Below are 21,995 nucleotides of genomic sequence, written 5' to 3'. Positions count from 1 at the left end.
CAGCTCCCACCGTGTCACTGTCCACATCTAACCACCAGTTTGGCGATGCCAGCACAGTATGCAGGTGGGCGAGTGAAAGGACACATAGCTGTACCATCTAGGGTCACCCATCTAGGGCCCTGGGTGGCACAGGAGGGCACAGGAGGCTCAGCAGCCAGATCTCAGAGCTCATGTGCTGGGAGAGCTTCAGCCCCTCAGTGAGCAGCCAGGGACGGGTCCCCATCTTGCCTAGCTGCCTGTTTCTTCATTCTGACAGCACTAATGAGAACTATCCCCAGTTCTAAGCTATTCCTCCCATCCGGTCTTTTCAGTCATTCTTCTTTATTTTGCTTTTTTCTCTCCTGTAATTTCCAGACATACCAGTACAAGTATGAGTTGAGTTGCTGGGGAAGTAGGTTTGCAACCCCAGCTTCAGCCAGACATCATCCATAAGCTCCTCTGGGACAGTACAGAAGAAAAGGGGAAGCACTCCACCATGAGGAGCAAGCAAAAAATGTCACACACAAGACTCCTACTTTAGACTTCCCCAGTGCCTGAGATGTCCTCATGACTTAGCTGAGAAAATCCAGGAGGCCCCAGCCCCTGCTACTACACTGAGGGGCAAATCCAGGCTTCTAGGCTGGGAAGAGCTCATGGCTGGATCCTTTTGCGGTACAGGTAGGCGTTGCTCACCTGACTCATGATGACCAAACTGGTAATGACAGGGCATAGCACAGCAAGGTACCAGACCCCACCAGTGACTGTGGCGGTGAACCAGAGGGAGCACATGCCCAACAAGAGGCTGGCACTACCCAGAAGGTAGCCTACTAGCCCAGAAGTGGCATGGTATAGCTTGAGCTTAGCCAGGGGCCAGCGGGGCAGCAGTTTAGGGTAGAGCAGCCCCACCCCACCTGAGCACTGCAACCCGGCCCACAGCACAGCTATCAGCCCTGCCCGCCCATGCCACGTGGCCAGGTGGGCTTTGCCAAGCTGTTCCTTATGGAGGATGACAAGACCTAGGCCCAGCAGTGCACACAGCAGGGCCAGCAGCTGCAGTACCCAGTGGCAGCGTGCTCGGCCCTTCCGTGAGAGGGAGCGCAGCAGCGAACTCTCAGGAGAGAACACCAGCAGTGCCTCGGTCATCAGGAAAGAGAACTGGGGAAACAGGGATGGGAAACTAAGTCAGGAAAAAAAGCTTCAGATAACTTTCTAAGCTGCCAGTCACTGTGGGCAGATTCCCCCTCTCCATTCTCTACCCAATGACAAGAGTATCCATTTGGCGGGGCAAGAGTGGGGAGCTCTATCAGGGACAGGACATCTGCCCTTAGTAACTGGCAAGAGGTATATACCTCTCCACATTTCTTCCTAGGTGCTATTTTGAAATGTCATGTCTGCTATATTACCCTGCAAACACAAGGTTTGAGATGTGGCAGTTATAAATGATTCACAAGCTTTGTTTCCCTAACACAGGGCTGGATACAGCTTCTTGGCAAGAGCTGGCCACATGGGTGCACTATTTCAGGGAAAATTAGATGCATCACCATAAATTAAGGTAAAAAGAGACACAGGTACACTCAAAAATCATTTTCCAAGCGTCTTGCCTGGAGGTGGATAAAGCCTCATTTTGTGCTTAGGCAAATTTGCCCTGGGTTTTGAACACTCTGGTTCAAGTCTGGTTTATATACTACGGGCAGGTGTTGGAGCATGCGACTCCTCCAGTTCCACATTCCACCCCTCCAAAGAGATATTAAGCATCCATAAGGATTCAGAGGCTACCCGGGCTACCACCCGGAACTATGCTCCCTCCCACCCCTAAGAGCTGGCCAGGCCCACTACTTACAGCCAGAGACATAAGCATGGGGTGCCAGGAGAACAGACCTGGAATGAAGAGGAGGCTTTGTGAGGCTGAGGCAAGAAGAGCCCAGCCACACCGATCCCTACAGTCTGAGGAAAATGGGCAGCGCATCGCCCAAGGAAGTGCTGCCAAAATACTAAGGCCCCTGTTACTGCAACAAGCTCATCCCATACCTATCCTTGCTTCCTGGTCCCTCCCTGGAGCAGAGGCCATGCTTTGCCACTCCTCTGGCAGGCCTCCCTCCTTCTCCTAGCACTTCACACAAGGCAGCCAAGTGGAGCACCAAGACAAGGAAAGAAGAGCCAGGTACTCTGGCCAAACTGACAGAGCCCACACACTCACTTCCTCCCCACTTATTCCTCCAGCATACGATGTCCCCCAGCCAACCAAGCCTTTCCCAGGAGTCAGGCCCAAGGCTTCCTATTGCTCCTGCTCCCCAGGAGAAGGGGCACTTTCCTTCCCAGAAGTCAACTATGAATTCTACTTACTGGAGCCAGGCCTGGCAAGCACAGCCACAAAGATCGTAAAGCCCAGGGCCACAAGGTGGGCAGCAGCCCCAGAGGCAGTGCGCAGAGCTCGGTAGATGTGCGACTCGGTCTCCACAGAAAGGGCCATGGTCAACCGGGCCAGTGGCTGGAGCCTGAAAGCATAGTAGAATGAGCAAGGGTCTCAAGTGCCTGCTGTCCACTCCTCACACTGGAGCAAGGGTTGCAGGGCAGGAATGCCACTCTCTTCCAAGAAGTTAAGGTAGGAAGGGACAGTAACAAAACAGGCACCAGTAACAGGCGAGGGCTGGCAGCCTGTCAGCGTGTACCCAGTATCTGAACTGGCACTGATCACTGGCCCACCTTCCAGGTAGGATGCGCAAGGCCGAGTAATAGACTACAAATCCCAGCGTGCATCACGCCATCGCCGGACGGGAGCGCCAGCAGGAAGCGCGTGAAGCGCTACGGGTATTGTAGTTCCCATCTGCTCCCGACTTTACAGCCTGAATCCCTTCGCGCACAGTCTCCCCACGTGCCGCTGGCATGCTGACCCTACATGCTAGGGACTCGCCTGCCTCACCTGCAGCACTGACCCGACTTGGTGGTTTCTTCCCAAGAAAGCGGGATACTCAGGCCCCTGTCGCGCGCACTGCAGCTCCGTCGCGGAGCCGCTTCACTTCCGGGTGCGACGTCTACCTACCCGGGACTTCCTGGGACAAGCTTCCCCACCCCCGCGCCACACCTCTCCGTCATGCTGCGCAGGCGCCGTTGAGCAGACAGCTTGACGGGTGTGAGTGCGCAAGCGTGTTTGATCCATCATCCAGGCCTTCGGGCTGTTTCCGACGGGTGTTCGCAGGGGGTCCAGCCGTCAGAGACTACAGACCTGGGCTCTGCTGGCGCCATGGGCAGCGGCTGCCGTATCGAATGCATATTCTTCAGCGAGTTCCACCCCACGCTGGGACCCAAGATCACCTATCAGGTGCCATCCGGGCTCGCGGGGCTGGGGGCAGAGGTGGACGGGGAGAGGGACGCTCTCGCGAGCTCAAGCAGGGTGCCTGGAAGCAGTGGATTCCCGTGCCCCGTGCTGTACGCAGTCACACCACTCCTTCATTCACGGAGGATCATTAACCGAGAGAATACTCAGACCCAGGTCCCAGGCTCCCAGTGTTGGGGAGCAAACAAACATCCCATAGACAGTGACTGTGAGAAATCGGGCTGTGGGGACCCAGAGGAGGTATCAGTTCCCAAGAGACGCAGGGATGCGCGGTCCTACAGTATCCCTGGATGCTTAGGAATTTAGATGGAGGCGAGTGTGTGCCAGGTAGGGGAAACAGCATATGCAAAAGACGGGAGGCAGGTGAGAACCTGGAGTGTGTTTGGAAACACAAAGGAGTAGTAGGCCTGGGTGGATGGGAGAGAGGTGAAACGCTGGACAAGAAGGCTTAGTCCTTGGGGGTCCCCCAAGGTATTATGCCTAGTCCCAAGGTCCACTAAGGGGCCTCTTGCCACTCCGCTTCCCAGGTCCCTGAAGACTTCATCTCGCGGGAGCTGTTTGACACAGTCCAAGTGTACATCATCACCAAGCCAGAGCTGCAGAACAAGCTTATCACTGTGTGAGGCCCTAGTGGGGAAGGCGGGGGATGTCCCAGGAGGAGAGGACAAGTTTGGGAGCAGAAAGAACCTGACTCTGTTCCCACCTGTTCCCCCCATCCAGCACAGCCATGGAGAAGAAACTGATCGGCTGTCCTGTCTGCATCGAGCACAAGAAGTACAGCCGCAATGCCCTGCTCTTCAACCTAGGCTTCGTGTGTGATGCTCAGGCTAAGACCTGTGCCCTTGAGCCCATCGTCAAAAAGCTGGCTGGCTACCTGACCACACTGGAGGTCTGCAACACAATGGGCTTGAGTGGATGGGCAGGCAGACAAATGTTTCCAAAGCCCTCCAGACCTAGGAATCTGCCAGGGCAGGATGCTGGCCAGGGGTCCCAGGGTGTGCCCACCATGTTGTCCATGCTCCATTCAGCTAGAGAGCAGCTTCGTGTCAACAGAGGAGAGCAAGCAGAAGTTGGTGCCCATCATGACCATCTTGCTGGAGGAGCTAAATGCCTCAGGCCGGTGTACTCTGCCCATCGGTATGGCCCAGCCTTTGCAAGGACAGCAAAGGGGTAGAGGAAGAATAGGAACATAGCAGGGGAAGGCAAGCCCAGCCATGGATAAGACTAATGAACAAATTGGTGGCCAATAAATAGCCATGAGCTGGCTTGATGATGTCCAAGGTCCAGTGCATGTTAGGATTTAGGATTTGGAGGCCATGCTCCATGTTCCTTGCGCATATTCCTTTCCCTCTCTGGACCTATCTCTTCTTCCTTGAAAGGGGAAGATTTGGGGCACCTGCCTGCCTCAGTCAGTAGAGCATGTGAGTCTTGATCTGAGGGTCGTAAGTTCAGGCCCCACATTAGGCATAGAGTTTAAAGTAGAGGGGAAGGGGGAGACTGGCCCTACCCAGAGCTACCCATCTCCATCAAGGGCTTCTGGGAGGACCGGAGGGTAATTGAGGGCCTCTTAAAGGACATAACACTGAAGATATGGGTGGGTCCCCTGCAGATGAGTCCAACACCATCCACTTGAAGGTGATTGAGCAGCGGCCTGACCCTCCTGTGGCCCAGGAGTATGACGTGCCTGTCTTTACCAAAGACAAGGAGGATTTCTTCAACTCACAGTGGGACCTCACCACACAACAGGTGTGCTAGCCCTCCCTGGGTATCATCACATAGAGCTGGCCACAGTCCTGGCCTCATCCCATCCCCGCTGACCCTGCCCTGCCCTGCCCAGATCCTGCCCTACATTGACGGCTTCCGCCATGTCCAGAAGATCTCAGCAGAGGCAGATGTGGAGTTAAACCTGGTGCGCATTGCCATCCAGAACTTGCTGTAAGTGGGGCAACAGTCACAGTCAGGACAGGGTTGCTAGCCAGGAAAGAGCCCCGGGACCCTGAGTGTGGGGGCTGGGAAGGCATGGCCCTCAGAAGCTGAACACAACTATCTCCCCCAGGTATTATGGTGTTGTGACACTGGTGTCCATCCTCCAGGTAGGTGAGTCTGGGGTCTGGTTAAGCAGAGAGTGGATCATGTGGCTTGGCCAGACTGGGGCTGTGTCAGACTTCCAAGCCCCTCACTGAGCCCCCTGTGCCTCCTGCTACCTTCCAGTATTCCAATGTGTACTGCCCGACACCCAAGGTCCAGGACCTGGTAGATGACAAGTCCCTGCAGGAAGCGTGTTTATCCTATGTGACCAAGCAAGGTAGTGGCGGGCTCTCGGGGTGGCCATCTTGGGGAGGGCAGAGCTACAAGCAGATCTGACCCCTGGTGCCCACAGGGCACAAGAGGGCCAGTCTCCGGGATGTGTTCCAGCTGTACTGCAGCCTGAGCCCTGGCACTACTGTGAGAGACCTCATTGGCCGCCACCCCCAGCAGCTGCAACGCGTTGATGAACGGTCAGAAGGGGATTCCCAGGGACATGAGGGGTTTGCCTGAAGGCAGATACTCTATATCTCTCTGGAGCCCCGGGTTAGAGAGGAATCAGGAGATTCCCAGTGAGCAGAATAACGTGGCACTGCTAGTCCAGGCAGGCTTTCTGGAGATGATGTGTTTGGAGGCCAGTCTGGTCACTGAGACAAAATGGGAAGGGAGACTGCAGGAAAGAGTTGGCCTGGCTGGAGGAACTCCTGGCCAGGGCATCATCCCCCTCTCCCTCAACCCCACCCCAGGAAGCTTATCCAGTTTGGGCTTATGAAGAACCTCATCCGACGACTACAGAAGTATCCTGTGCGGGTGTCTCGGGAGGAGCGGAGCCATCCTGCCCGACTTTACACAGGCTGCCACAGCTACGATGAAATCTGTTGCAAAACAGGTGGGGGCAGGCAGCTCAGCTAAGGTTGGGGCAGGGCAGGGTGGTCAAGTCATGGTTACTCACCTCACCTGCACTGTCCCAAATAGGCATGAGCTACCACGAGCTTGATGAACGGCTGGAAAATGACCCCAACATCATCATCTGCTGGAAGTGAGACTGGGGTGGCCTGGTCTAGGCACATGGCTGTGGCTACTCTGTCCTGCTAAGCCTTGCCTGGTACATGAGGGCTAGACCAGTAGACTAGTCCATATTGTCTCAAGGTTGACCCTCACTTCTGTGAATAAAATCACCCATTTCAACCTGTCTTTATTGAGTACCGCCTCTAAACCAGCCATTGGAGGACTGCAGTGAAATAGCCGAGGTCCTGGCACCCTGGTGCGCCATCTGGTGGGCAAGACTGGCTATGGACAGTAAATGTGCAGGGTAATTATAAACTGAAATAACAGCCAGAAAGAATCAGGAAGCTGTGATGAAGAATGACTTGGGGTGGGAGCTGGGGCTGTCCTGGATTAAATGGGCAAGGAAGGCCTCGCTGAGGTGACTTGAACTGAGGCCTGAAGGAGGAAGAGTATTCCAGGCAGAGGGAACAGGTGCAAAGTAAAAGCAACTTTAGGATGTATTAGGAAGCTGGGGCATCTGGGTGGCTCAGGTGGTGGCGGCTCAGCCGGTTAAGCTTTCGACTTCAGGTCATGATCTCACGGTTGGTGGGTTGGAGCCCTGCATCACGCTTTCTGCTGTCAGCAGGAGCCTGCTTCAGATCCTCTGTATCCCTCTCTCTCTGCTTCTCCCCCGCCTCCAAAATAAATAAACATTAAAAAAAAAAAAAATGTGTAAGGAACCCAAGAGAGGCCCACGGGGCTGAAACATGGGAAACAATGGGGAGAGGGACAACAGATGAAGTACTGAGGTAAGGAAGGGGCAAGACCTTAATACTACAGAATTGCTGATAAGCTGCTTTGGACATTATTTCGAGGACTAGAAGCGTCCACAGAGTCACCTAGAAAAAGACTACAGCAGTTACTTCATGACATGTGCTGGCAGCCTGCTAGGCTAGAATGGAGAGACGTGGGCACTGGGCAGTACTTGAGGGGATAGAGCCAACAGGTGGAGTCGGGCAGGAGACATACTGGAGCCAGGAAACCACGCAGAAGCGGTACAGCTGAGGTAGAGTTGCTGCAGGAAGAGCTGGTGGGGGCGAGGTGACCCCATCCCCGTGCGGGTCGATTTGATGTCCTAGGAGGAAGCCTAGGCCACCCGAGTCCGGTACTCAGGGCAGACCCGTGAGCCGCAGGCGGTGAAGGAGAAAGTTCTGGGAGTCCAAAGAGGGCTAACTGCAGCCGGAAAAGCGAGGTGGACGGGGGCGGGGCCGGAGCCTGCGCAGCGCGCGCAGGCGCTGGACTAACCGTTTCCATGGCGGCGCGGACCCACGCGCCCCAACCACTCCGCAACGGCTGTATCCAAGACGTCGACCCTGCGAGTCGCGGTCGTCCTCGAGAGTTTCAGCACCCTCACTTCAGCGTCGGCTGCTGCCCAGGGTCAGCTGAATCCTGCCTTCCCGCTCTCGGTCCCCGGCCACAACATGGGCGACCTGGAGCTGCTACTGCCGGGGGAGGCTGCCGTGCTGGTGCGGGGGTTGCGCAGCTTCCCGCTGCGCGAGATGGGATCCGGAGGGTGAGGCAGCTGGATCAGGGTCAGGAGGAGTTTTGGGGTCAGAATCCTTGAATGGGGGACTACAGGCCTGACACTGGGGGGGAAGGGTACCCGGTGTGGAAGAGCCTCCAGGTGAGAAGACAAAGCTCAAGTTAGGGGATGTATGGTCCTGAGCCCTCTCTGGCCCCTTGGGATCAGGTTAGGCTTCAATAGGACCCGGCCCTCACTCCACTCCTAATGCACATATGTGCACCCAAATGCACATACACCCCTGCTCTCTGGGACAGATGGAACCAGCAGCATGAGAACTTGGAGAAGCTGAACATGCAGGCCATCCTTGATGCTACAGCCAGCCAGGGCGAGCCCATCCAGGAGCTGCTGGTCACCCATGGGAAGGTATGCTGGGGCCACAAACAGGGTTCCTGCCTTCCTACCACCTTCCACACCACCACTCTACTGCTCAAGAGTACCCTGGGTGCCTGTGCTTCCCTCTGGCTGGTACACTTGTCTTCCCCAAGGGAAAAGAGAGGAGTGCGTTGCACATTTGACTTTGCACCCCTTTGGACAAGACCCTGGCACACCAGGCCAAGTGTGAGGTGTGGGTTGATTTGGAAGATAGTCATGGATCATACAACAACCTAGGCTGTGGGGGGAGGGCCTAAGTTCTAAAGACATCCTTGAATAGTCTGTCAGGCCAGAGGGGGCCCTCACTGAAAAGGGGGTGGGGCTTTGGCATGGAAGGAGGCACCCTTCCTAACTTGAGAGAGGAGTTGGAAATCAGGGATCAACCTGGCTGGAACATGAGCCAGGAGGTGGCTGGAATAAGTGACCTGAGATATCACTTGACAAAAAGCTTCCTCTGTGAAGAAAAGGTGGACCCCCCCCCCAATGGGGGTGAGGGTAGAAGACTAGGAAACTGCAGGGCCCAGAGTAAGAGTGAGGTCAAGACACACCAGAACTTTGGAAGGCCAGAGGACAGAGACAAGAAGAGAGAGGGCATGAGCAGGAGAGCCAGCCTGAGGGAAGGTCTGGATAGAGGTAGAGGGGACAAGGGTGTAGGTGCAGGGTGGAGCAAGGCAGCCTAGGGATAAAACAAGAGCCAATAAGAAGCATGGAGGATGTCCCCAGAGAGATTTTGAGGGCAGCTAGAAATGAAGGTCTAAGGTGCCGGAGAGAGGTTGGGAAGGTGCCTACGAGGAGAATCTAGGAGCCCAGAAGAGTTTGAGGAGAGTTGGGCTGGGTTGAGCCAGGGATGGGAGCATTAACAGGCCAAGGTAGGCCTACTTCATCCGTCCTTCCCCTCCCCCTCAAAGATCCCGACGCTAGTTGAGGAGCTGATTGCAGTGGAGATGTGGAAGCAGAAGGTGTTTCCTGTGCTGTGCAGACTGGAGGACTTCAAGCCCCAGAACACTTTTCCCATATACATGGTGGTGAGCTGGGTTCCTGGGTCATATCCTGCCCATGCGTGTAGAGGGCCCTGGACTAGAGAAGAGAGATGGTAATAGCATCCTTCCTTCAGTATCCCCAGGCTCTGTCCTCTTTCTCTGACAGGTACACCATGAGGCCTCCATCATCAACCTTCTGGAGACAGTATTCTTCCACAAGGTGAGGCATCAGCCCTGCCCACTGGCTACTGCTCCCAGCAAGGGAGGAAGGTTGTGTCTATGTGGAAAGAGCATCAGAGACAGAATGTTTCCCATCTGCCTGCCTCTCAGGAGGTGTGTGAGTCAGCAGAGGACGCTGTCTTGGACTTGATAGACTACTGCCACCGAAAACTGACTCTACTCGTGGCCCGGAGTAGCCGTGGTGGCCCTCCTGAAGAGGAGGAGTGCCAGTCCAGCACCCCCATGCAGGTAGGCTGAGGTTCCCTAGGGGTGTCAATGGCTAGATCAGGCTCTTTTGAGGCCTGGGCAGCAGGGGGTGGCCCAGCTTGAGCACCATGTCGCCCCCCAGGAGCTGCAGAAGCAGGCAGAGCTGATGGAGTTTGAGATCGCATCGAAGGCCCTCTCAGTGCTGCGCTACATTACAGACTGTGTGGACAGGTGGGCAGCTCTGCCAGGCCTGGGACCTTCAGTGGAAGGCTGAGAGCCTGGGCCTTTAGCTTCTGTTCGCTTCTCTCCACCACCACTCCTAGCCTTTCCTTGAGCACCTTGAACCGCATGCTCAGTACCCACAACTTGCCCTGCCTCCTGGTTGAACTGCTGGAGCACAATCCGTGGAGCCGGCGGGAAGGAGGTAAACTCTCCCTGAACTGCCTAAGCCCCAGCTCACTGCTTCCAGAACATCCTCCAGGATTTATGGGTATGGGCAGATTGCACACACAGGCAGACAAACTCTGCCCATTAGCCCATAGAGGATACCAGGATGCCTCACCCAAGATGGGCTTCGACCTGGGCTCCGCAGCAGGCAAGGCCTGTGTGTCTACTACCAAGGACTCCCCTGCTCTGGAGCAAGCAGCACCCCCTCCTGGGCAAGTCGTGCACTTGGGCAGCACCCCAGCCCATGCAGCTGTCTGACTCAGAGTGTGCAACACCTGCTCCCAGTGCACTGGTTCTTCTCCCCAGGCAAGCTGCAGCAATTTGAGGGTGGCCGTTGGCAGACAGTGGCCCCCTCAGAGCAGCAAAAGCTGAGCAAGTTGGATGGGCAGGTGTGGATTGCCCTGTACAACCTGCTACTGAGCCACGAAGCCCGGGCCCGCTACTGCCTCACCAGCTTTGCCAAGGGACAGCTACTCAAGGTGGGGAACTCCTCCTGCATTGGTACCACCCCATTCCACCCCATCCCACCCCTGCTGTTTATCACTGTCCACCTACATCAGCCCCAGTCCTCTTTCCAGACCTCGGACCTCAGGTGATGAAGCAGCTAGTGGCACAAGGTCCCCACACGCACCTCAACCCAGCACAGCCTAGGCCCTCTCTGGTCAGCACCACTTCACACTGGCCTCCCCCGGATTCCCTTGCAGCTTCAGGCCTTCCTCACAGACACACTGGTCGACCAGCTTCCCAACCTGGCAGGCCTGCAGGGCTTCCTGGCCCAGCTGGCCCTGACTGAAACCCAGCCCCCTAAGAAGGACCTGGTGTTGGAACAGGTAGGAACTAGAAAGTTAGTTGCTCAGGACCACTGTCCACTTTGCCAGCTCCTCCCTGACACTTTCCACTTCTCTCCCTCAGATCCCAGAAATCTGGGAGCAGCTAGAGAGAGAGAACAGAGGCAAGTGGCAGGCTATTGCCAAGTACCAGCTGCGGCATGTATTCAGCCCCTCAGAGCAAGACCTGCGGCTGCAGGCACGAAGGTGTGGCCTGCTGAGTGGGCAGAAGGGGTGGGAGACACAAAGAAGGCATGGACACAGGCAGTGGTGCTCTTGTGCCCCCAATGGCCAGGCCCAGCCAGGCTTTCCTGACCTCTTTCCTAGATGGGCTGAGACCTACAGGCTGGACGTGCTAGAGGCAATAGCTCCAGAGCGGCCCCGCTGTGCCTACTGCAGTGCAGAGGCCTCCAAACGCTGCTCGCGATGCCAGAATGAATGGTATTGCTGCAGGTGAGGGTATTATAGGACCTTGGACTCCTAAGCCACACTTCCATACCCCCCCACAAGCACTGCATGCTCACCGGCCCACCTGCCTGCAGGGAGTGCCAAGTCAAGCACTGGGAGAAGCATGGAAAGGCTTGTGTCTTGGCAGCCCAAGGTGACAGAGCCAAGTGAAGGCCACAGCCGCTAAGGGCCACCCACCCATGCGGTACAACCCACTCAGAATGTGCCCTGGACCTCAGGATCTCAGCCTAGCATCTGCCAGAGCCCCAGCTTCCCAGGTGGTGAGCACAGCGGGGAAGGGTACAGCTGCCGCCCCATCTCCCCCAGTAAAGCGCTCCCCACTTCCTGCCCTACCCAGCGGGTAGGCTGAGGGCGCTGCCTCAGCAAGCAGGAGGCCTGGGCGGGGGCAAAGGCAAGGGCCGGATGTGGGGACCCTGTTGGTCTAGCACAGTAAAGCTGGCCTCTAGAAACAGTCTGTCTCCGAGTGGCCTTTTGCGGTGGTCGTCGTCGTCGTCGTCGTCGTCAGCAGGAGGGAGGTTGCTCCCAGGATGCGTGGAGAAAAGGAAAAGGAGGGCGGGGACTCTGCGAGAGCATGCCCAACCCCGCGCCCTCGCCGCCCCATTCCGCCTGTGGGCCGACACGGCCGGAGCGCCCAGGTTTCCTTTGAACCGCTCGTCCCCGTTCTCTCCCGCCGCCCTGCCGGGATCCCGGGGGCGGCGCCGAATCCGGGTCCGCCCCGCGGCCCCGCCCGCCCCGCGCTCGCTCGCGCCGACAGCCGGCGGGAGTCCGGGCGCGACCCGGCCATGTCCACGAAACCTGAGCTCATTGAACTGAGGGAACTGGAACCCGCGCGGCGCGCGGGCCCCGGCCGCACCCGGCTGGAGCGTGCCAACGCGCTGCGCATCGCGCCGGGCACCGCGCGTAATCCGGCACGGCAGCTGGTCGCGGGCCGCGGCCACCACTTCCAGCCCGCGGGGCCTGCCACACACACGTGGTGCGACCTCTGCGGCGACTTCATCTTGGGCGTCGTGCGCAAGGGCCTGCAGTGCGCGCGTGAGTAGCAGCCCCGCGCGCTGGCAAGAGCGAAAAGGGCGGCCAATGGGCAGCGCCGTCGCTGCGTATCAAGTCGCAAAGGAGGGGGTCGGAAGGGTTGGTTCCGGCGAGCAAGGTCCGTTACCTTTGCCCGGTCGTGTAAGAGTGCAGGCAGGTAGATGGTTTATATCCTTATCTTATTCCATCTGCATTAGGGGCACAGTTGGGCAGAGGCGGCTGCCTATGAATAACGGTGCCGATCTCAAGCTTTTTATCTAATTTTTAAAAATGTTTTAATATATTTTTGAGAGAGAGCGCGAGCGGGGGAGGTGCAGAGAGAGGGAGGGAGAGAGTTCCGAAGCAGGCTCTGCGCTAACAGCAGAGACCCAGTCGCTGGGCTGGAACTCACAAACTGTGAGATCATGACCAGAGCCAAAGTCGGAAGCTCAACCGACTGAGCAACCCGGACACCTTCAAACTCTTTTTCTGTAAAGTGACTTGGTTCTTCTTGAGAAAGGGTTTGTGCTGACCATTCTCTAAGTCCATGTTCCTAGGCCTGCCCTTTCCCAAAGATTCACTCACTAGGTCCCCCTCGAAAATCTCTGGAATGAGGGGAATTTACCTACCTATGGGATGGGGACAGGGAAAAAGTACCGTGGCTGGGCCCTCTGCAAGCAGGAATTTTGAGCAATACCTATTGCAGCCCCAGTCAACCAGGTGCTAAAACATGAAACACAACCACACACCAGCGGTCCTTCTGCCCTCCCAGGAATCACCAGCAAGCAGAGGTTGCTGCCCCGCTGGCTATACACCAGCTAGAATCGGTTGGGATTTTACAGCCCTCCAAGCCCCTGTGCCTGGACCTCAGACCTGTGGAATCTATCACAGGGAGTGTATCAGCAATTTAAAAACAAAACAAAACAGATCATTCCAGTTGGCAGCCTGGGTTGCGAATCACTGCTCTGGACCATTTAGGGACTTAGAGAAGGTGTCCCAAGCCTTTGTAGGCACGGAGACTCTCTCAGTTCAAGAGTCTGTCCTGAACACCAGAGTTGTGACAGAATACCAAGTGTGAGCAAGGGCTGAGATATTGCAATGTTCCCAAGGAGAAATGAAGTGGTCACAAAGATAAAATCCAGGACAATTTTGGGTGTGTGTCAGAAGCAAAAACAAGGGAGGAATCAAGGGTAAGTGGGATTTTTTTTTTTTTAACCTCAAACTGGGAGAGTAGCAATTTTTGCTGAGTTGAGGAGCTCTGGTGAGGGGAGAGAGGGAAGTGGAAGAAGAGTTGTTTTGGCCATGTTGGGTTGACACGGGGTTTGATCTGAGGAGGGAGGTCAGCAGTGGGAGCCTTGGATCTGGGGTAGGTGAGTGTATACAGAGCAGGACAGTGATCAGTACTGAACTGAATCTCAGACACGCTGCCCATTAGATCTGGGAGTTGAGACAGAACCAAAGGAGCTGAGCAGAAGCTGCAGAAAAATGGGAGGAAAACCTGAGTAGTGGGAAGCCCAAGGGGATCAAGCATCAAATGATGCTGAGGAGGTGAGGATGGAGAAGGGACCTGGCATTCGACTGTGCACAGGTTGCTGAGGACCCTAACCAGGGCCGTTTCCTGGAGGGAGGGGCAAGCCTCACTGGAATGGATACAGGAGAGACTGAAGGTGAGGAATTAGAGTGTATGCAGACTAATGTTAGTTTTGGTGTGAGGGGTGTAGAGACAGGTGACAGGGGAACAAGAGTTAAGAGATTTTGGTTTTTTTCCCATCAGGTAAATGGGCGGAGGTAGGGTGTTGACAATGCGGAAGGGGGAAGTTCTACCCTAGGTGCTAGAGATAAAACTGTTTAACAGGCCTGGATCCGTAACCGCCTGAGGCCTTCTCACCAGTTTCCAGACACCCGGGGACCAATACTGGAATCTATATAGCAGCGGAGGGCAAAGGGACCTAAGATAAGGCCGGTCATGTAGGGCCTGGCGGGCAACGGCTTTCATCCCGGGGTTTCTCTTCCGTCCCCCGGAAAGTTTCTCTGAACTGGAGCTGGGGCTCCGCCGCCTCACAGCCAGACCTCTCTGCAGATTGCAAGTTCACCTGCCACTACCGTTGCCGCGCGCTCATCAGCCTGGACTGCTGCGGGCCCCGGGACCTGGGCTGGGAACCTGCGCTGGAGCGGGACACCAACGTGGTGAGCGCGGGGCTGGGGGGAAAGGCGGGGCTTCACGGGAAAGGCGTGAAGACCAGCGGGCCAAATTACAGGAGTTGCCTAGGACCGCTCAATGAATGGTCTAACAGCGGGTGTCCCCGCGGTAGAGAGTGCTAATTCTGCGCGCGGGCTCGAAGGGGTTCCGGGGAAGCTGACTCCGAGCGAACTGCCGGGAATCGCCTTGTCTCCGCGCCCACTCAATTTCCGCACCTTCGCGCATCCGCATCCGGTCTTAGGGCCACGCTGGTGCACATGCGCACAGGCGCCGACTTGTTTCCCAAGAGAGGTGGGGTCTGCGAGGCGGAGTTGAGCTGAGCTGCCTGGGCTATGAGGTCATTCCTGGGGGCGTGGCGTGTATGACCCCGCCCTTCGATGTTCCTCCCCCAATGAGGCAAGAGCCAGATCCTAGCCGTCTACGTTTCAGTGTTAACGGTCGCGGCGCGAACCCATATCCCGGCGCACGCGCACACGCACCTGGGGCGGTGGTTGGAGGCTACCAGCGCACTGGGTTCAGGGAGCTGGCTGGCGGGCGCGGCGATGGGCGAGGCGGATGCGGGGACGCCTTCTTTCGAGATGACCTGGAGCAGCACGGCAAGCAGTGGCTACTGCAGCCAGGAGGATTCGGACTCGGAGCTTGAGCAGTACTTCACGGCGCGTACCTCGCTGGCACGCAGGCCGCGTCGGGACCAGGTGGGGGCCGGGGTTGCGGGCGGCGGGCTGGTGACGATCGCTGGGACCCTGCCCCTCCCCGCTAAATTGCCGGCTCGAGTTTTTGGGCGGGGATTCCAGACCGCCCGGGGCCAGCCCTCGGAACTTTGTGCGGGGCTCTCAGCGCCTTGATGCCGGGTGCCGAGGCCTTGTCTCTGTCACAGACCGGTTGAACCAGGGGAAGCAGCTACATGGCTTGGGGCAGACTCGGGGCGGGCATTATCCACCTATGACTAAAGCCGACTGCGCAGTCTGGACTAGAACCTCGATTTCAGCGTTGGGACGCCCCTACCTCCTCTCTGGGAGATGGGGGCGGGGATGGGAGGAAGTGGAAGGGGAGGTGTCCTCGCCTGGAACTGGGAAGTGTGTTTAGGAAAGAGAGGCAAAGGAAGTTTCGGGCCTCTCCATTTGCAATCCTGGACGGAGCCAACTGAGTCCCCACCTCTTACCAGTCTGTCCTGTCACCAGCTGCTGGAACGCGGAGAATTCTGGAGTGGACCTGGCTGGAGTGCTCATTTCAGCAGCACATAGACTAAAATTGGTGTGGATCTGGAAGAAAGGCATTTGGGAATGGATGGGAAAGAAGCCTAGTTCTGGACTGGACTATAAGCAAACGGGAGCATTTTATCCACACGAAGTGGGGCAGGCTAGATTGTAAAAGGCCCAGAGGAGGAGTTAAGAGAGATAGGGGTTATTAATCCAGGACTGTAAGATGTGCTGGAGCTGCTGTTCCTCTCCAGGCCTCCAAGGTGTTCCCATTGTCAGAAACCTCTGTGCTGTGTGCCATAAGTGTGACTGCCAAACTCAGATAACTATTCTGGAGCGAGTACACCTCAGGGGAGCACCCTGGACAGAGTGTCAGGAAAGAGAGATGGGGACCGTAAAGCCCAGAATACCTAGCAACAATGGGGCACAATTCCTTACATGAGCCACAAAAAGAGACTTGTGGGTGATTTTTTAGATGAAAATTGTATACTCTTTAGATTAAATTTTACTCAAAAGTTCAGCCCAGAGCTTGGGTGCAAGGTTTGAGTGTGGATCCTGTCTGTCACTCAGGCTTGAGGCATTTTTCATTGTGAAATAGTGAGAAAACCACAAGACACCAATTGAAAAGGAGGCTGGGGAGTCCCAAATTATATGTAAAATAAAAACCATCAGTCACTATGGAGGCAGAGTGGAGGATGGGTCACTGTAGTGCAGGAGAAGGGAAATTCCATGGTCCTGTTGTGCACACCTCTGGGATGGCTGTTAGAATCGTCCAACGGGGGCCCCTGGGTGGCTCGGTTGAGCGTTGGGCTCTTGATTTCAGCTTAGGTTGTGATCATGATCCCAGGGTTGTGGGATCAAGCTCCACGTGGGGCTCCATGTTGAGCATGAAGCCTGTTTAAGATTCTCTCTCCTCTCCCTCTGCCCCTGTCCCCTACTCTCTCTCTCTCTCTCTCAAAAAAAAAAAAAAAAAAAAAAAAAAAAAAAAAAGAATCCTCCAGTGGGAAGCTTTGGAAGTAGAAAAAGAAACTTTTCTTCCTCTAGAATCCTAGTAGGACAGTGCAGTGCATCCAGTCCAGGTCTCTTGTTTTATGAGTAGAGATATTAAGGGAGGTTCACTTGGAGAGGAGAAGGGGCTAGAACATAGGTCACTGCACCGCATTCCAGGGCTCCTGGCTAAACCAGGAAGGGAAGAGGAAGGAGCAAGTGTTCTTACCCTCAGGCTGGAGCTCAGAACTGTCACAAGCGAGGGAAATAAGTTGGTGCCATCTCTGCCCCCCCAGAATTCTCTTCCTTCTTGCCCTGGTACTGGAGTCTGCTCAGCTTTCCTCCTGCCCTTAGCACCCTCCCATCCAGATACTCCTTCCTATTGGGTCACTCCTTCCTGTCCCAAGCCCTCTCTTCGGGCCTGAACAAACACACCCACCCTTTATTCCCGGGCTCTAGCCTTCATTTTGCCCCCCAGATCTCCTTTTCCCAAGGCCCACACCATTTGTTCTTTACCAGTCTTAGAGGGTTTCTCCTTGTCTCCAGTAAGATTTCTGCTACAGTTTTCCCTTCTTAGTGCTTTCCTCCATCCAGGAGATTTTTTGAAACTTGGGGGAGCAAATAGGCTTCAGTTCCCACCCCTCCCCCTATACCTTTTTCCTGTGAGACCCCAGCCTCAGTCCTCAGTGCCACATACATACTGGTAGGTTTTAGGTAGAGAGCATAGTGCTATAAAACTGTTCTAGGTGAAGAGCACCCTACCCTCTCATCTGTCCACCCTATTTGTCCCCATCAGATGGTTTAAGCTTAGGGGCTCCAAGGCAGCAGTCAGGGAGAAGCCTGCCTCTCCTGAGCTTAGAGCTGGGTACAAGGTTATTCTACAGGAGACCAGCTGTAAAAACTCCCCTGGGAGAAAGCATTGGTCAGCAGTGATCTCAGCTGTGTCTGTGACACTTCCATTCCAACCAAGACCTGACGTCAACAGGAAGTAAGGCTGATGCAATGGAACCAGGGAGTTTGGTAGAAAAAAGTTAATTCAGAGCTCTGGCTGCCCTGGTCCATACTCCACCCTTCTGACAAGAATGCAGCCCCTGGGGGCGCCTGGGTGGCGCAGTCGGTTAAGCGTCCGACTTCAGCCAGGTCACGATCTCGCAGTCCGTGAGTTCGAGCCCCGCGTCAGGCTCTGGGCTGATGGCTTGGAGCCTGTTTCCGATTCTGTGTCTCCCTCTCTCTCTGCCCCTCCCCCGTTCATGCTCTGTCTCTCTCTGTCCCAAAAATAAAAAATAAAAAAAAAAAAAAAAACGTTGAGAAAAAAAAAAAAAGAATGCAGCCCCTGGAGGAGTGGGGGAAGGGCTGAGTGGTAGAGCTAAAAATCTTTGGGCTAAACCTCCAGATAGGAGGAAGGAGGTGCAGAAACCTACCTGCTTGGTACTTGTGGCTTTACCAGGAGGCAGATTGGAGCCTGGCCTGAAGCTGCCTTTTGTGCAGTTTGGGTCAAGATCAAATCACACTGAGGTTTCCTCACTGTGTGTGAGACCTGCAGGGCTGGCCCCAAGTCCTCCATCAGGGGGTGTTAACATTGTAGAAGTTGCCCTTATCCTTGTACTCACAGCTGGCTGGGCTCCTGGTATGTGCCAGTCCCCATACCTCTTGCCCTGCGGTCATGGCCCTTTGCCAGGGCAAAGTGGTCTCCTTTCTCCAGGACCCCACCTAACTAGGGTGCTGGAATCAGGCTGTGCAGTTGAAAGGTGGTTTTGCTGTCAACAAGAATCCCACATCTTTTCCTGGCCCCTGGCCTTTTATCTTCAGTTGTCTTGGTTTTAAGGTATCCTCAGGGCCTCACTCAGTGCTGAAGAGGCCCCATGTAGGCGGCATAAAGAAGCCACATGACTGCCTTTGCTGTGTCCATCCATAGCATGCAAAACCAGGAGCAGTGATGGGTTCTTCTCGTCAGGACTCAAGCTTTGTAGTCAATTTTCAAAGGCTGTCCCAGAGGCTGTTTTTCAAAGCAGCCAACCTGGATTCTCCTCCCTGTCTGTGACATGCATTGCAGTGGGATGGGTTCTTTTAGGGCCCTATGTCCACCCTGGCCCATCTTTCAGGACGAGCCTGTGGAGTGGGAGACACCTGACCTTTCTCAGGCTGAGACTGAGCAGAAGATCAAGGAGTACAATAGCCAGATCAACAGCAACCTCTTCATGAGCCTGGTGAGTTGATAGCCAGGGGAAGGTATGTGGGGAGAGGCAGGAACCCGACTATGTGCCTGATTCCCAAAAGGTCACAGCTAAGGTATCCTTGGCTGGGCTTAAGCAGTGATTTATTCTCACCCAGCCTAGCCCCAAGTGGACTGGTGGTGTCCATATCTGTTCCATCTCACCTGGAACCTAGCCATGGTTTGATTTCTCCTCTTCAGAACAAGGATGGCTCCTACACAGGCTTCATCAAGGTTCAACTGAAGCTGGTGCGCCCTGTCTCGGTGCCCTCCAGCAAGAAGCCACCCTCCTTGCAGGCTGCCCAGCGGGGCCCAGGACGGGGCACAGCTGTGAGGCGCCGCACCTCCTTCTACTTGCCCAAAGATGCCGTCAAGCACCTGCATGTGTTGTCACGCACACGGGCACGCGAGGTCATTGAGGCCCTACTGCGCAAGTTCTTAGTGGTGGATGACCCCCGCAAGTTTGCACTCTTTGAGCGGGCTGAACGCCATGGCCAAGGTGGGCTTCCCACTCCACCCTGCTGTATGAGAGTATATATTCATGCATCATGTGTGAGGGTGTGAGTGGGCTGGGCCTGACTAATCAAATACTCTTTTCTCCCTGCCTGGCCCTCAGTGTACCTCCGGAAGCTATCAGATGATGAGCAACCCCTGCGGCTGCGGCTCCTTGCAGGGCCCAGCGAGAAGGCCCTAAGCTTTGTCCTCAAAGAGAATGACTCTGGGGAGGTAAATGTGAGTACACAGCCCTCTTTAGTTTCTTGGTTGTCACTGGGTAGGGCTAGTAGGTTGCAGCAGCAACCTGGAAGGAGGAATAGGGCTGCAGAAAAAGCCCTACAAAGCCTCTCCAGGAGTATGTGAGCCTTGTAGCTAAACTGAAGACTTCCAGGCCACTCACAGGCCTCTCCCAAGAGGCCAGGAAGAATTGTCTTGGTGGTCTGCTCTTCTCTGTTGTGGAAAGTCCTCAGGAGATGGAGGAATCCATGGCAGTGTAGTGATCCCAAGTGAGATCAAAGCCACACAGATGGGCCCAGGATGTCATGGAGGCTCCCTATTCAGGCATTAGGACTTTTTACCTGGAAGCTTTCTGGCTCCAAAATATTGAGTCTGTGGAGTAGTATTAGAGTCAGAGTGTGGGAATGGGGGAACATCTAATTTGGTTGCCTGTCTTCGAGGTGTCTTCGACTGCCCTGCTTTGTGGGGCCCATCTTCTATACAGACTATTGTCAAGAACCCTAACACAGACCATTCAGGCAAGAACCTAACATTAGAAAGCCCCATCCTAGCTCTGTGATGTGATTGGTGCTCTTCTCTGGGGAGGGCCTGCTGATTTGGCCATGCCTGCTGCATCCTGTGTCCCCCTCTCCACCTGCAGTGGGATGCCTTTAGCATGCCTGAGCTACACAACTTCTTGCGCATCCTGCAGCGGGAGGAAGAGGAACACCTCCGCCAAATCCTGCAAAAGTACTCCTATTGCCGTCAGAAGATCCAGGAGGCCCTGCACGCCTGCCCCCTGGGGTGACCTCTTGTACCCCTGGGTGAAAGGAGGAGAGTAGGCAGCGCCGAGGGCGTGCCGTGTGAGTGTGACAGGGCCCGTGTGGCCTGAAGAATGAGTGTGCATGGAGGCCCTCTCTTACTGGGGGAATGAGCCCAGAGAACAGCAAAGGAGCTGGCCCCCTGTGTCCACCCACAGGTATAGCAGAACATGGCTCTGCATTCTTCTGCCCTTTGTGTAGTGGGCCATGGTGGGCCAGGGTTGCCCTGGGAAGCTGCTCCAGGCTTGCAGCAGGGATAGAGCAGACAGAAGTCTCCTTAATTCGTGTCTCAGATACTAGAATCTTGGAGACCCTACAAACAGAATAGGTCGTGTTTTCAGGGATGAGGGCCTTCATCTATGGGGAAAAGTCGTATGTTTTGGGTCTTGGATGGGGTGTCAGGACAGCCCTATTGGAGCCAAGGGCAGGTGTTCGAGGTAAGACAGGCATCGGGAAAGAGCCTAGGTTTTCCTCTACAGTGGCCTCTGTCTCCTCACACACACTGGGGTCAGGAAATGCTGGCTCATGGTGCAGAAACAGTGCCTCAGTGCCTCCTCCAAGGAGGATGTCCCTAGGCCAGGGTCTGTGTGAGTGTGGGCACTGGTCCAGGTCCGTGCCTTGTTTGCCAGTCAGAGCGAGGGTCTTTCCCTCAGTTATTTTTGATGATGTGTGCGAATGTATGTAATATTTTGTGGCCTCAGCTGCATGCCTCCTGTGGGGAAGGGGGTGGGGGTAACAGTCATCATCAGGGCCTGGGGCCTGAGAGAAGTGGCTGAATAAAGATTGAAGAATTCTGCTTTTAAACTCTTTATTATGGGCCCTCAACTGCAGTTGCTCCTCACGCCAGTGGCTTCCAAGGGTGATGGACAGGCTCACAGAGCACCTTCTCAAAGTCACCATGTAACCAATTTGTGAAGGGTATGGGGTATGAATATTTACTGTCATCACTCACCACCCTGGGGCTCAGGTTGTGGTAGGGGCAACAATATAAGCTAGAATTTAGGGAATCCACATGCCTCCCAACACACACACACACACACACACACACACACACACAGACCTGCTGGGGGCGTTTTCACTAAGTATTTACTGAGCTACTGCTGTAGACCAAACGCTGCTCATGGTACCCAAGGTCCAGCTGTTAATTCTTGCCTTCGTGGAGCATGCCTTCTAGTGGCTTTGGAAAGAACACTAAATTAGAAGTTCTTCAGACCTGAACGTAGCCATACATGTGGCCAATTATTTAATTTTCTTTAGGTATGGTTTCTTCTCCAAATGCGACAGTGGTGATAACAGAAATGGTGTGGGAATAAAATGAGACCAGATGGGCAATGCGCGGCCTGGCCTGGGACACTCCTAAAGCGCTGGTTGCGGGGAAGCCGGTGGTTGGGCAGGCCCGCTGGACCTGACCTCTGGGGTCGGGAACG

The 21,995-nt window shown here is 55.3% G+C and overlaps 4 protein-coding genes across 14 annotated transcripts; 3 read left to right on the top strand and 1 right to left on the bottom strand.

Annotated features, from left to right (window-relative positions):
- Positions 1–71: 71 nt before the first annotated feature.
- Positions 72–3,018, bottom strand: LOC122214388 (transmembrane reductase CYB561D2). 2 transcript variants are annotated; one of them, XM_042929477.1, is made up of 4 exons: positions 2,900–3,018; positions 2,323–2,474; positions 1,820–1,857; positions 72–1,134 (listed from the first exon to the last, which is right to left on the bottom strand). In XM_042929477.1, exons 2-4 carry the CDS (start codon positions 2,447–2,449, stop codon positions 631–633), a joined length of 669 nt encoding a protein of 222 aa, XP_042785411.1. In that variant the 5' UTR covers positions 2,450–2,474; positions 2,900–3,018; the 3' UTR covers positions 72–630. The 2 variants fall into 2 exon arrangements, with proteins under 2 accessions (XP_042785411.1, XP_042785412.1); XM_042929478.1 differs by having other exon boundaries at positions 2,913–3,018.
- Positions 3,019–3,044: 26 nt separating this feature from the next.
- Positions 3,045–6,526, top strand: NPRL2 (NPR2 like, GATOR1 complex subunit). Its single transcript, XM_042929475.1, has 11 exons — positions 3,045–3,298; positions 3,841–3,932; positions 4,034–4,202; positions 4,342–4,450; positions 4,923–5,059; positions 5,151–5,248; positions 5,370–5,406; positions 5,525–5,618; positions 5,694–5,811; positions 6,085–6,227; positions 6,314–6,526. Exons 1-11 carry the CDS (start codon positions 3,221–3,223, stop codon positions 6,379–6,381), a joined length of 1,143 nt encoding a protein of 380 aa, XP_042785409.1. The 5' UTR covers positions 3,045–3,220; the 3' UTR covers positions 6,382–6,526.
- Positions 6,527–7,604: 1,078 nt separating this feature from the next.
- ZMYND10 (zinc finger MYND-type containing 10) lies at positions 7,605–11,879 on the top strand. 5 transcript variants are annotated; one of them, XM_042929463.1, is made up of 12 exons: positions 7,605–7,762; positions 8,165–8,273; positions 9,191–9,307; positions 9,429–9,482; positions 9,593–9,730; positions 9,831–9,919; positions 10,012–10,112; positions 10,442–10,614; positions 10,840–10,965; positions 11,048–11,169; positions 11,290–11,415; positions 11,505–11,879. In XM_042929463.1, exons 1-12 carry the CDS (start codon positions 7,638–7,640, stop codon positions 11,578–11,580), a joined length of 1,356 nt encoding a protein of 451 aa, XP_042785397.1. In that variant the 5' UTR covers positions 7,605–7,637; the 3' UTR covers positions 11,581–11,879. The 5 variants fall into 5 exon arrangements, with proteins under 5 accessions (XP_042785397.1, XP_042785396.1, XP_042785400.1 ...); XM_042929462.1 differs by having other exon boundaries at positions 9,807–9,919; XM_042929466.1 differs by having other exon boundaries at positions 7,672–7,851; positions 9,807–9,919.
- Positions 11,880–12,177: 298 nt separating this feature from the next.
- On the top strand, positions 12,178–21,372 carry RASSF1 (Ras association domain family member 1). Of its 6 annotated transcripts, XM_042929469.1 has the most exons (7): positions 12,866–13,628; positions 14,519–14,625; positions 15,068–15,333; positions 18,927–19,031; positions 19,238–19,535; positions 19,653–19,768; positions 20,409–21,372. In XM_042929469.1, exons 1-7 carry the CDS (start codon positions 13,537–13,539, stop codon positions 20,553–20,555), a joined length of 1,131 nt encoding a protein of 376 aa, XP_042785403.1. In that variant the 5' UTR covers positions 12,866–13,536; the 3' UTR covers positions 20,556–21,372. The 6 variants fall into 6 exon arrangements, with proteins under 6 accessions (XP_042785402.1, XP_042785401.1, XP_042785404.1 ...); XM_042929468.1 differs by lacking the exons at positions 12,866–13,628; positions 15,068–15,333 and adding an exon at positions 12,178–12,462 and having other exon boundaries at positions 19,653–19,762; XM_042929467.1 differs by lacking the exons at positions 12,866–13,628; positions 15,068–15,333 and adding an exon at positions 12,181–12,462.
- The last annotated feature ends 623 nt before the right edge of the window (positions 21,373–21,995 follow it).

Source organism: Panthera leo, chromosome A2, assembly GCF_018350215.1.
Source record: "Panthera leo isolate Ple1 chromosome A2, P.leo_Ple1_pat1.1, whole genome shotgun sequence".
Lineage (NCBI taxonomy): Eukaryota > Metazoa > Chordata > Mammalia > Carnivora > Felidae > Panthera > Panthera leo.
Note: the sequence above shows the minus strand (reverse complement) of the source record. Positions and strands in the feature narration are given on the sequence as shown.

Bases quoted from the DNA above. Each gene is read 5' to 3' on its own strand.
- LOC122214388 (XM_042929477.1), bottom strand. From the start codon at position 2,449: ATGGCCCTTTCTGTGGAGACCGAGTCGCACATCTACCGAGCTCTGCGC. The intron at 1,858-2,322 runs GTAAGTAGAATT...TCTTCATTCCAG, and splicing joins GCTTGCCAGGCCTGGCTCCA to GTCTGTTCTCCTGGCACCCC. The intron at 1,135-1,819 runs GTAAGTAGTGGG...CTGTTTCCCCAG, and splicing joins CCATGCTTATGTCTCTGGCT to TTCTCTTTCCTGATGACCGA.
- ZMYND10 (XM_042929462.1), top strand. From the start codon at position 7,638: ATGGCGGCGCGGACCCACGCGCCCCAACCACTCCGCAACGGCTGTATC. The intron at 9,308-9,428 runs GTGAGCTGGGTT...TTTCTCTGACAG, and splicing joins CTTTTCCCATATACATGGTG to GTACACCATGAGGCCTCCAT. The intron at 11,416-11,504 runs GTGAGGGTATTA...ACCTGCCTGCAG, and splicing joins AATGAATGGTATTGCTGCAG to GGAGTGCCAAGTCAAGCACT.
- RASSF1 (XM_042929469.1), top strand. From the start codon at position 13,537: ATGTTCCCAAGGAGAAATGAAGTGGTCACAAAGATAAAATCCAGGACA. The intron at 19,032-19,237 runs GTGAGTTGATAG...TCTCCTCTTCAG, and splicing joins GCAACCTCTTCATGAGCCTG to AACAAGGATGGCTCCTACAC. The intron at 19,769-20,408 runs GTGAGTACACAG...CTCCACCTGCAG, and splicing joins ATGACTCTGGGGAGGTAAAT to TGGGATGCCTTTAGCATGCC.
- NPRL2 (XM_042929475.1), top strand. From the start codon at position 3,221: ATGGGCAGCGGCTGCCGTATCGAATGCATATTCTTCAGCGAGTTCCAC. The intron at 3,933-4,033 runs GTGAGGCCCTAG...CCCCCCATCCAG, and splicing joins CAGAACAAGCTTATCACTGT to CACAGCCATGGAGAAGAAAC. The intron at 5,249-5,369 runs GTAAGTGGGGCA...TATCTCCCCCAG, and splicing joins ATTGCCATCCAGAACTTGCT to GTATTATGGTGTTGTGACAC.